The sequence below is a fragment of the Lycium ferocissimum genome, chromosome 5 (genome assembly GCF_029784015.1).
Source record: "Lycium ferocissimum isolate CSIRO_LF1 chromosome 5, AGI_CSIRO_Lferr_CH_V1, whole genome shotgun sequence".
NCBI lineage: Eukaryota > Viridiplantae > Streptophyta > Magnoliopsida > Solanales > Solanaceae > Lycium > Lycium ferocissimum.
Window position 1 is genome coordinate 18,759,435 of NC_081346.1, and position 12,571 is coordinate 18,772,005.

General features: G+C 36.1%; 1 protein-coding gene and 1 pseudogene across 3 annotated transcripts; both read left to right on the top strand.

Annotated features, from left to right (window-relative positions):
- Positions 1-777: 777 nt before the first annotated feature.
- Positions 778-7,889, top strand: LOC132056351 (rab GTPase-activating protein 22-like). Of its 3 annotated transcripts, none has more exons than XM_059448500.1 (6): positions 778-1,380; positions 3,318-3,453; positions 4,151-4,200; positions 5,493-5,546; positions 5,776-6,994; positions 7,608-7,887. In XM_059448500.1, exons 1-6 carry the CDS (start codon positions 1,175-1,177, stop codon positions 7,680-7,682), a joined length of 1,740 nt encoding a protein of 579 aa, XP_059304483.1. In that variant the 5' UTR covers positions 778-1,174; the 3' UTR covers positions 7,683-7,887. The 3 variants fall into 3 exon arrangements, with proteins under 3 accessions (XP_059304483.1, XP_059304485.1, XP_059304484.1); XM_059448501.1 differs by having other exon boundaries at positions 1,241-1,678; positions 7,608-7,889; XM_059448502.1 differs by lacking the exon at positions 7,608-7,887 and having other exon boundaries at positions 780-1,380; positions 5,776-7,571.
- Positions 7,890-10,934: 3,045 nt separating this feature from the next.
- On the top strand, positions 10,935-12,414 carry LOC132058270 (NAC domain-containing protein 78-like; annotated as a pseudogene).
- Positions 12,415-12,571: the final 157 nt, after the last annotated feature.

Genomic DNA, 12,571 nt, shown 5'->3' on the forward strand with positions numbered 1-12,571 from the left:
AGTTCTATGCAGGTGATCTCACAGACGTAGTGTTAACGAGGCCAATGCTAACGACTAAAGATGTCTATATGATCGCTTGAAATGTTAAAGTATTTAAATGATCATTGATGACAACCTAAAGAAACTATTTATGCATTTCGTCGGGGTATAATATATATGACGTTTGGCAGGATGTATTAGAAAAAATAATACATGTATTAACTTCAATATTTATACTCTCTTGTTTGGTAGTGCTTTTCAACCTATGTATAACTACTAATACCTATATTAGTTACACACCATATTCAATACTATTCTTATACATTGCAAACCTATGTATAACTAATACCAGTACTATTCCTATTCCAAAGCATTCTAGTAATTTAATACTACAACAAACCAAACAGTTGATTAAAGATAATCCTAGCATTACCAATACACTTTATTTAGTATTCCCTCTGTCCCATATTAGTTGTCCACATTACTATAAATGTCCGTCCCAAAATACATGTCCATTTACAAAATCAAGATAGAATTAATTAAGTTTTTCCTATTTTGCCCTTAAAATTAATTATTTTTTAAAGTAACCAATATTGATTAGAGTGTAATTAATTGGAGAAAGATAAGACTAATGCAGTAAAAATACACATTTATTTATAAATTCTTAAACGGCGTGTAAAGAGAAAAGTGGACAAATATAATATGAGAAAGAGAGCATTTCATCATATACACTAACGACAACGTTTACAATTAAAAAGCCCAAAGGAACCCCACGCCTCATGGTAACAAAAGCAAAAGCTGGAAGGGAGAAGGGGGCAAGTGCTTTCTTTATCTAGCCCCACTTTCCTCACTACAATAAAAAAGAGAAATAGACACACACACACAAAAAAAAAAACCCACTAGGACGCTCTCGCAGTAGTGATCAAATCAAAGAAAGAAAGAGAGCGCACACACTGAGTAGATAGATAGAGAGAGACAAAGAAAAGGACTCATGAGAAGAGCAACAAAACCAAAGTAAAAAAGAAAAAGCGCAAACAGTCCCCGAAAAAGAAAAAGCAAAAAGAGAAAGCAGTTGAGAAGAAGGGGAAGGTTTTGAGTTGGTTATGGTGGAAAATCTAATCGAGACGGTAGAGCAACAGGAGCAGCTTAGGGGCAATATCGTCAATTTTGCAGATTCACAGCTCTCACAATCTCCATGCTTGTTCTGTTCTTCACATCGGTGGTGGGACCTAATGTTGTTGAATCAATCAGCACAAAAATCAGTAAACTGGGTGGAGTATTCATCGGCGGCGTTGGGGGTGGTTGGATGGAACGTCAACAACCTTCTAATGCCGGTATAGCTTTTGCTGTCACGGCCTTGGCCGGTCTCGCCTTGGCCGCCGCCCTTTTCTACACTACTAGGTAAAAAACAAAAAACAAAAAACGGTTTTTACGTTACCGGAGTTTTTGAAACCCTAGAAAGAAATCTCTGTAGAGTAGATCTTTTTTTTTTTCCTTTTGTTTTGTCGTCCTTTATTCCACACAGAGAGTAGTAGATGAGAGCTCTAAGACGAAGTCAGACTTCGTCATCTTCAAATTCCTCTTCACCATCTTCATCATCACCATCGTCGTCATCGTCGTCGTCATCGTCGTGGATTCATTTGAGATCAGTTCTATTCATTGTTGCTTCCTCACCAGCTTCTTCTTCTTCCTCTAATCGGTGAGTCGATCTGTTTCTCACTTTCTATAACTGTTCCATTTCATTCATCTTTCCATTTTTATAAGCATAGTTAGTTCATTCTGATCCGATCTTAGGTCCTCTTATCTCTTACTAGGATGTGATCCAGTGCTATAGTTTAGTTCTTCAAACCATTGCTCAATCTCAGTCCTATTATGTTTTGTTAAATTATTCGTTTTGCTGCTATATTTTTATCGAGATTTGATTTTTATGAATTGTTTTGTTGGTGGATTTATTCCTTGAGCTAAGCTTTGAACAAGTCATGGTAATATATTTGATTTATATTAGATAAAGGTGGAGGCTGGTATTAGGTGATAACATTTGTTTATTGAATGTATGTGGACTGTATTTTCTATATTTGTCTGCTTACTTGATCAAAAATTCTGAAAGCTATGATTTTTTCTTGCTGGTTTCTCCTTCTTTTCTTTAACACAAGTAGGTTGACCATGTTTTATGTTTCACAAAGTCTTACAACTATGTGTTTATGATGATAAACTAAGTGTATAAAAGAAATGGCAATTTGCTATGATATGTGACTCTTCTCCAACTTTCTTAGGACAGGGATGTTATATATATTTTTATTTGGAGGGTTTTGGGGTTTCGATTTACTTGAAACGAGTGGCTGTTGGAAATAGCCTCTCTACCTTCACAACGTAGGGGTAAGGTTGCGTATACACACCCTCCCCACACCCCGACTACACTGGGTATGTTGTTGTTCTTTTGGGGTGAGGTTTCACCGGTTGAAAGGGAATTTCTAATGTAGTTGATGTCAGTTTTAAGCTTCTATGTCAGGGTCTCACACTCTCACTCTGAAGTTACAATCTGTGAAATTTGGATATTGTTTGAATGGGTAGGCTTGCTAACAGTGGGATGGGATGTTCAGCAGTGTTTCTAAGTGATCTTTTCCTTATGTTTTTGCTTAAAATTTAATGTTTCCAATGGTGAAAGTTTTCTTAATTAAGTTGTGTTGGTAAATGTTTAGCATATTGTGATGATTTAGCATGACGACGCCACAGTCCTATAAGATTGAGATTAAAGTAGAAAAAATAGTATGATTCATTACAATGCAGTCTCACCCCTAGATTCTGCAGGGTTTCTTAGTGAAATGTTATTTGGATCTAATTAGGAGGGCCGTGTGCTGGGATATTTTGATTTGAACAGTGAATCATGAATAGCCCTGCTTATACTGCTGCTAAACCACATCTGCCAGAGATAGTCTCACGGATAGATTATGTTCTCTATTTAGCAGTTACGTGATGTACTAATTTCTTGTTGAACTCTATGCATCTTGGCATCTTGCAACTTCTTGCATAAGTTCTTACCTTCAACACTTTATTTTGTGGTTGTGAACTTGTGGTCTTGCCCGTTCTTTTATCATTCTCGGTTGCAGTTTCCCTACTACTTTTATTTTCTTATTGTCATGATGGTTAACCTTTGCAAAGCTCTCGTTTTCTAGAGTGTGTTTGTTTTGAAGTGATGTGAAATTTCTAATCATGCTGAATATCTGTCTTGTCTGATGGTTCTAATTTGAGTTGCTGCTGTTTTTACCCAGATATAGTGTTACCTTGACATGCATTTCTTGTTTACCAAAATTCTTAATCATGCTTATGATTTGTTTCAGAGGTCATCTCAAATCACCATGGTCTCGTAGAAAAAGAAAACGTGCTCTTGCACCCCAACAGTGGAAAAGCCTTTTCACACCAGAAGGAAAATTTCGTGATGGTGGAATTAAATTTCTAAAGAAAGTCCGTAGCGGAGTGAGTTTCTGGCCCACCTTAAATTTTTAGAATTGTATCTTTCTTATTTCAATGTACAAAAAGATTATCAGCCTAACCCTTTCACTCCGAACTTCCCAAACAAACCTTTTGAGGTTTGATTAGGCTGATAATCTTTTCTTCATAAAAGATTATCAGCCTGATCAAACCTCAAAAGGTTTGTTTGGGAAGTTCGGAGTGAGAGGGTTAGGTTAAGAAAGAGGAACATGAAAGATAAAATGATTTCATTTCCCTTGCTTGGTTAAAGTAGTACATAAGATTGGGTTGAGAAACCCCATTCCCTCTTGTTTGGACATAAGAACGCGAAGAGAAGTTGGATTGCCCGACTCATTAATTTTTAATCTAGACTTTTCTCAATGTCAAAGGGAAAAGAAAATATTAGTTCATTTCCATTGTGTGGTTTAAGGGGTAGTAGAAGGTGGAGAAAAATCATTCTGTGCTGTTTGGTACCCAAGGAATTCGTGAATTACCCGACTTTTTTCAAAATTTTCAGATTTCTGTCTTCCAAGAGGAAGAGAATCTTTTTTTTTTTTTTTTTTGGTGCCCTAGTGAAAACCATCCAACTCTTCCCTTTTTACAACTAAAGAAGGCAATGGAAAGTTTTAACATCACACTTTCTCTTCCCTGCTTTCCAAAGAAGAGTAAGTATGTTGACTAATCTATTGGCCCTTTCATGTAGGGTGTTGACCCAAGTATCAGGGCTGAGGTTTGGCCATTCCTCCTGGGAGTGTAAGTATTTCTTTCTCGTGTAATATTTCTCTTTTTAAGATTGATAATCTGAGTTTTGCTTGTTTTCTTCTCCTTTTTAGGAGAAATTAGATATTTGCTTCTTTTCTCTTGTTCTCTTCTATTTTGATTAGCCAATTGTAGTTGTTTAATTTCCACAGGAGATGGCAGGGGAGTTATATTAGGTTATGAATAATAATTTATCATCTGGACTGATAAAAGTCATCTCTGTATGCTTCCCCTTAATTTTATGTAATAACTATGTCCCATGTGCTTCATTCAGATGTAGTGTTTACTTCTGCAATGGTGATGCTTGGGACCAGTACTCTAATCCTTTGTCAATCTTTAAACACATCCTCTTGACAATCTAGGTTCTGGATCCTTTTACCCTTACCATGTAGATCTATATACTTCCTGAAGTGACAGATGGGCATTGTTTTAAGAGGGTTTTAGTTCCCTCTGGCAGTGCCGTAGCGTTTACATGAGTATTTCCTGTATAGTACTCGCAGGAACTATACTGCTTTAAAATTTATATAATGTGGAATTTCTTTTATATCAAAACATCATGTGTTTGTTTGTTGCAGTTATTTTTCAAATTATGTTTAGTATTTAGTTAACCAAGTAAACCTCAAATCGGAATTTAATGATTTGCTTTGATAGATTGAGAAAGTGTATTAGAAGGCACTTAAATTTAGGCCAAATCTTAGCTTTTGATGAAAAAGTGCTTATTAGTCAAAATGATTCTATTAACTCCAAAAACTTTTGGAACATCTTGGTGAAGAATGTCATATTTTCTATTTTGGCTAGCCCACATCTGTTGATTTCCCTTGAAGGGTTGCTTTTTCCCTTGCACTTTTCAAAACTCTCTCTATTGTAATATTAAGAAGATATTCGAGAAGTCAACTTTATCTCTACTTTTAAACCCACTTTTTTGCCATATCCTGGGCTCAATTTATTAAAATATGCGTCATAAATTGCAACATTTACCTTAATAGTCCTGTCTGAAGTCTAAACAAAATGAGATACCTAAATTGGCTAAGAAATGAGTACACCTTTGTATGGTTTATCACTTATTCTTTAATGCATCCTTCACCCAAATGAGACCTTAAGAGCAGTTTCCCTGGCTTCTGCATCTGTGTAATTACTTTGTGTCAAGGTCTGTGACAATGCAAACACTTCGGCATTTCTTTATTTGTCAGAAGTAGTTCTGTGACCGCGGTTGCCTTTTCCCCTTATTTCTATACAGTGAATGCTTTGGTTACAGTTAAATTGACTTACTTTATGTCTCTCTGCAGCTATGAGTTGACCAGCTCTCAAGAAGAAAGAGATTGTATAAGAAATCAGAAGAGGTATTATAACCAGATAATTGATCGTGATACCAGATACTTGATCCTCCCTAGCCCCAAAAAAGGGATTGAGATACAACAAAGTCCTTCATTTTTATCTTGTAAAAATGAGGAGGATTCGTGTATATTCGGTTGACTGGTCATAGTTATCCTTGTGTTAATATTTGTTCCAATTACCTTTTGACTGCATGATTCATACTCCTTACTAGTGTAGTTAATCTGTGTATTGCAGGAGGGAGTATGAGAGCCTTCGTAGAGAATGTCGCAGACTGCTGAAACGGAGTGGGACTTTTAAAATGAGGGAGACTGGTGGAATGGGAAGTGATGGTGAAGGAAATATCACTGAAGGGATGGATTCCCCCGACTATGAAGATGTTGTTACTGCCCGGGAATCTCTCTCCAGTGAGGACAGGAGCACATATGTCGAGGATTCTGATAATCCCGGTGGTACAATATCAGATGATATTTCCAGTTCCAAAAGAGTGACGGAGCCAATTGATGTCTCTGACTCTGAGTCATCAGACTCAGATTCCTCTGCAGATCCTGATATCAGTCAAACTGTCGCCTCCGCAGAAAGCATGGATGAGAATACTGCTGAAGTGACCTCTAAGGAGGACTCTTCTTCTTCAAAGACAGAAGTTCAGTCACGGCCCTGCAGTGCAGAAGATTTTGCTACATGGCAACGAATAATTCGGCTTGATGCGATTCGTGCTAATGCCGAATGGATAACATACTCCCCATCTCAAGCTGTTGTATCAGAAAGCAGGGCACACCGTTTAGCAGAGGCTGTGGGATTGAAGGACTATGAACACCTAGAGCCCCCTAGGATCCTGCATGCTGCTCGGTTAGTCTCCATTCTTGAAGCCTATGCGCTATATGACCCCGAAATTGGCTATTGCCAGGGAATGAGCGATTTGCTTTCACCTATTATTACTGTAATGACAGAGGACCATGAAGCTTTTTGGTGCTTTGTTGGTTTCATGATGAAGGCTCGGCATAACTTCAGGCTTGATGAGGTTGGAATCAGGAGACAGCTGAACATTATTTCTAAGATCATCAAACAAAAGGATTCACATCTCTATCGACACTTGGAGAAGCTCCAAGCAGAGGATTGCTTTTTTGTGTACAGAATGGTGGTAGTTCTTTTCAGGAGAGAATTAAATTTTGAGCAAACACTTTGCCTGTGGGAGGTAATGTGGGCAGACCAGGCTGCTATTAGGGCTGGGATTGGGAAATCTGCCTGGAGTAGGATTAGGCTGCGTGCCCCACCAACAGATGATCTCTTGCTTTATGCAATTGCAGCATCTGTATTGCAACGGAGGAAACAGATCATAGAGAAGTATAGTAGCATGGATGAAATTTTAAGGGAGTGTCAGAGCATGTCTGGTCAACTAGATGTATGGAAGCTTCTAGATGATGCCCATGACTTGGTAGTCACTCTCCATGCTAAGGTATAGACATCTTTGTTATGGTGCTTTCCAAGACTTTACACTAATTTATTCTCTTTGCTGCTACAAAGTTATTTTGTGGGATGATGCTACTAAACACTGCATGCATCTCTGGTACACACGAAGAACTGCTCTACCTGAAGACAGCTTACGGTCAAGGAGTGCTGGTGCTTTTCTTTTGCTAAAGAACATGCAAACGTCAAAAGAATCTGCACTTAGGAAATAACTTAAGTGACTTTCTCCTAAATACAGGCTTGCAAATTGCTTGAATTCAGTGTAGCAATTCGCTGGAAGCCTGTTAGGTGTACCATGCTTGATATTGAATTTTTAACTTGGTTCTCTTGTTAATGCTCCTAAGATGGCTTTTATTTGGAGTATTTTATCTCCTGTTGCCCAACCTCCCCCAGGAAAATGGGGCTCCATTTCGAGTGTTCTCTTTGAACATGGAGATGGGATTGTGGGTGATAGAATAGCTTGCCCCTTCTCACGCACTGGTTGGTTTGTAACTTTGGTGAACTGGAAAATTTGACTTCGTAATCATCAAAGCAATAGCTATATCATGAGCATTTGAAATCTTAAATGGTGTTTTTATATGACATGCAAAACTCTGATGCAGCTGCAGAATATTTATGCTCTTCCGAGCTATTGTAGCAGCTGGTCAAAAACATCACTGTGCCACAAGAGCTCTTAAATATGCGGAATGTTGCATTAGGAATAAGTTTCACGAAATTGGTAACTTACCGTCTTTCACAATCCAGAAAGGTTACTTCGGATTGGGTATCAAATGGGCTCTGGAATGAACTTGTTTCTGCCAATTTTGTACTTCGACGGTCTTAAAGAATTGATGGCGTGACATTTTTTTTTTAGTAGTTAGAAGGGAAAAGGGGCAAATATACCCCTCAACTTTGCTATATGGAGCGGATATACCCTCTTTAAAAAAGTGGGCAAATATACCCTCGCTACATATACAAATGGTGCATATTTGCCCTTTTCTTAATAGACCTATATTTAATGAATTAAAAAATTATTTACCTTTATTTTTCAATTAAAAATTGCAATGTGGCTTTTAAAAAATTTTAAAAAAAAATGAAAAATCAAAAAATTGTACATCATCTTCATGTTAATCCATTTGTAAATCTCCATCAAAATCACTCAAAAACTTCACCAAATCATCCCAAATTTCAAATATGAACTCCTCAAGACATTCCCAATCTTTTGAAATAACACTCGTTCGAAAAGGAGCTTGCTTGCGGAAATCCGAAATTTTGAACTTTGAACTTCAAGCTCCTTCAATGGCTGATAATGAAGAAAGTTCATCAATGAGTGCAAAAACAAAGGTGCAAGAAGGGGTCTTAGTTTAGGACCATCTGAGATTTTCGGTACAACGCAGCGAGGTTTGAGTAGGGGGCCATCAGATATTTTTGCAGGGAAATTGGGCAAACAAGAAATAAATATTACACCTATTCAGCCAATGTTTTTGGAAGCTTCAAGAGATTGAAGAAGAGAGTTTGAGTAGCAAAGAAAATGGAGAAAGTTCTGTTGCAGCTTATGGTGGCTTCAAGGCAGGCAGTTACCACAATCGTATCAAAGAAGAATGCTTAAAAGGATGATGTGTTTTTAAGTTAATTGTCAGCCATGCTCAAGTTCAAAATTTAGGATTTCCGCAAGCGAGCTTCTTTTCGAACGAGTGTTTATTTCAAAAGATCGGAATGTCTTGAGAAGGTCATACCTAAAATTTGAGATAATTTGTTGAAGTTTTTGAGTGATTTTGATAAAGATTTACAAATGGGTTAACATGAAGATGATGAACAATTTTTTGATTTTTGATTTTTTTAAAATTTTTTAAAAGCCACATTACAATTTTTAATTGAAAAATAAAGGTAAATAATTTTTTAATTCATTAAATATAGGTCTGTTAAGAAAAGGGCAAATACGCACCAATTGTATAACGGCGAGGGTATATTTGCCCCATATTTTTAACGAGAGGTATATCCGCTCCATTTCGCAAAGTTGAAGGTATATTTGCCCTTTTCCCTAGTTAGAAACTTAGAATACTAATGTAGAACCTGGTCCCAAATTAGAATCCTACTTACCTTAAAGCTGCTCCCCTACCTGACCCGATCCATACATTTTTATTCCAGAAAAAGAATACTTAAATGTTTATATTTCCTCACTTCTTTTGAATTACTGCCAAACCATTTGGCCATTTAATTTACAAACTATATACACAATGCATAGATAGTTTATACTAAATATACATATATTATGCATATATATACATACCTATACAATAGTGTATAGGCAGTGTATACTTCTGCCGTGTTTGATAAACTGCACGGCCAGACTGTACACATTCACCTTCTTTTTCATTCCAAGAAAAAGCCCAAACATTCATATTTTTGCTCTCCATTAGTATTCCAAAAGATGCGCAGGTGGTCACATTTTCATACCCAAATTGATGATTTCAAGTCGCGATTTCGAGTTCAAGTCCAAAGGCCTACTTGTCAATTACAAAAAAGGAAAATTTACTTGTCATTGCTAACTCTATGAGTTATTTATAGATAATAACAGTCTTTTAATTTAATTACTTGTCATAACTACAGTGAATTTTTAATTTACCTATCATAGGTATACCAAATGCATAATAGTTATTCCACTGTATCAATCTTCTCCCTCACCATCTCTGTTCTCCCTCTTTTTCTCCATCTCCGGCGAAACATGAGATCTCATATCTAAGTATTTTTTTTAGTTTATAGTTCCGCACCTGGAAAATTGGTCACAAAATCACCTATACCCTCGATGATCTTCCTCTCTCTGTCAGCATCATGGTCAATGGATAGCTGCTTCTAGTAAATGATAGCACGAGAATCTCCGACATTAGCCACAACTAGTTTCTGACAATTAATCAATATGGTTGTAACCACAGAGGACCTTCCTTTACCCAAATCAGCAGCCTTATCCAAAATAGTTGTATCTGTTATGCAGTATGCTCTCCTGATTACTCAAATCAGCGACGGCGCGTGGAGATTCACGCATATTGGAGAAACTGGAATTCATGAACAACATGAGATATCTGAGTGTATTCGTCATTTTTTTAGTGATTTTTTTTTTTTTTGTATTTTATTGGAGATTGGACCGGAATCCATGGCTTCTTCTCCTTCTTGTATATCAGATCCGAATGTATTTGAGTGTATTCGTCATTTCTTGAGTGTATTTTTTTATATTTGACTGAAGATTTGACTGGAATCCATAGCTTCTTCTTCTTCTTGTATCTCAGAATTTGAGTATATTTTGTCTTTTTTTTTTTAGTGTAAATATAAGTTTAATATATTTGGCTGATTGTATTTTTGGGAAAACTAGATGTATTTGACTGTATGTGTTGTTTGAATGATCTAGATACAACCAAATGCAATCAATACAAAAAGATACATTAATATACAAATACAATAAAATACACAGCTCCGTCGTGTATTTTAATGTCCTAGAATACCATCATTTTGAATACACATGTATTCAGAGAAATTAAGGTTGCATGTATTTAAATACATTCAAATACTCGTGACATCAGATAAGGTTGGATACAACTGAATAATGTATTCAAATACACTGAAATACAGTCAAATACAACGAATTGCCTAAGTGTAGCTACAAACTGCAAATAGCAAAAAGGTAGCTATAGATTGAAAGCAAGCATTAAAAGATAGTTATTTATGTAAGTTGCCCGTTAAAAACCCTGTTAACTAGAATTTCCTATTGGATGAATGAAGTTACTTAAAATAAATTAAATAAAAATGAGAAAAAAGGCAAGGAAACTTTCTTTTCAGATTCTTTTATTAAAACACGTGTTTTAAATTATTAGTTCGCGTGTAAAATTTTTAGGAAATACAATAATTAGGAAACAAGTTACTTGAGTTCCAAGCTAACCTTCTCCCATTATCAACAGACAACACTTTAGTTCCTATTTTTTCCGCGTCAACACTTTATTTCTCTCTTGTAGATGTTGCCTTAATATTTTTTGTTGGAACTTAGTTATCACATCTCTATAAATAGTCGACTAAGCATTCACGTTTATTAATTAGTAGCTTTCGCCATTAATTCGTTGCCTCCCTTTCTTAGTGCTTTATTCTACTTGTTGATCATTGTTGAAGGGAATTTTTTGTGTGTTGCGGCAATCACTTATCTCAAACTAGTGTTAATTCTCTCTATAAGCAAGAAAAAAGAGACTATCATGTCGATGGTTGAATGTTTTCACCCAACTGAAGTGGAGTTAATCAATTATCTGAAGAGGTTCTTGAAGGGTGAATCTTTGCCGAGTCAATGCCCTATTTGGCTTGCAGATATCTATGGAGATCAACTGCCATGCCAGATTTTCGGAGCTTCAAATTTGGAAGAGAAAGTCCGCTACTTTATTTCACCATTGAAGAAGCGGAAGAAATCAGATCAAAGGTATTGTCGAACTTGCGCTAGCTGGACTTGGAGAGGCCAAACCAGTGGTGATGCTATCAAGAATCGTAAGGGAACCATTGCATGGTTTAGAAGAAATTTTATATATCAAAGTAAATGTAAGGAAGAAAAGCAACATAGTAGTATTAATTGGCTGATGAGAGAATATTTTGTCGGGGATGAGTTTTTCAGGGAAAACGACATTCCTAAACAAGATTTTGTAGTGTGCCGAATCAAGAAGAATTATATAAAAGAGAAAAAAGTGAAGGATCGTGTTGGTGTAACTTATAAGTAATATGGAAGAAAAAGATGTTGTGGGAATTATTGAAGCTATGTTGGACGGACTTGCGGATGACTACGACACAACACAAGCAGCAACTTGTCAAGCCAAATATCAAGTTATGGACGAGACTCAAGAAAAAGAACATACTAGAAATTTCAATGACTGCTTCGAGGAGATCGATTGGGCTGATGATATACTCATCAATATTGACGATTTTGGTGATATAATTTGCTGTTAATTCACAATCTTGAATTGTAATTCTTGGGAAGTAAAGATTGTTTTACAACTTTATTCAATGAACTAGATGGTATTTATAGGGAAAATAGAGCTTCTAGGACACTATAACACACTTCTTAAGATACACTTGCTTGCAACTGGAATTTCCTTGTATTCAGATTGAGTAACAATTTTGACATTATTTTCCTGTAGATATCATATTGAATGTGAAAAGCTATTAATATCATGGATGAGAAAAGCATATCTTTGTTTCTTGGATGCAAATAGTATTCGTTTTAAGTATACTTCTCTAAAACCTTTGAAATAAATTAATTGCTATTAATAGGAAGAAGCATACTGATCATTTCTTTGGAGGGATCACCGTACTCTTGTTCCTGTCTGATTTCACCAAAGTTCGTCACTTTTTGTTGCTAATTAACGTTTGCTATGATCCCTTTTATCTTCTTCTTTTTTTTTTCTTCTTTTTTTGTTTTGTTTTGTTTTGTTTTGTTGCATGTGTCTGATAGAAAATTAGTCTACTTCACTTAAGGTTTCTACTCTTCAATATTTTTGAAGATTAAGCATTCATTTTTAAAATTTTACATTCACGTTATCTTATTGCCTGTTGGGAGTGAAAG

Coding starts and splice junctions, on each gene's coding strand:
- LOC132056351 (XM_059448500.1), top strand. CDS start 1,175: ATGCTTGTTCTGTTCTTCACATCGGTGGTGGGACCTAATGTTGTTGAA. Junction 1,381..3,317: donor GCCCTTTTCTACACTACTAG/GTAAAAAACAAA, acceptor GATTTGTTTCAG/AGGTCATCTCAAATCACCAT. Junction 6,995..7,607: donor TAGTCACTCTCCATGCTAAG/GTATAGACATCT, acceptor ACTCTGATGCAG/CTGCAGAATATTTATGCTCT.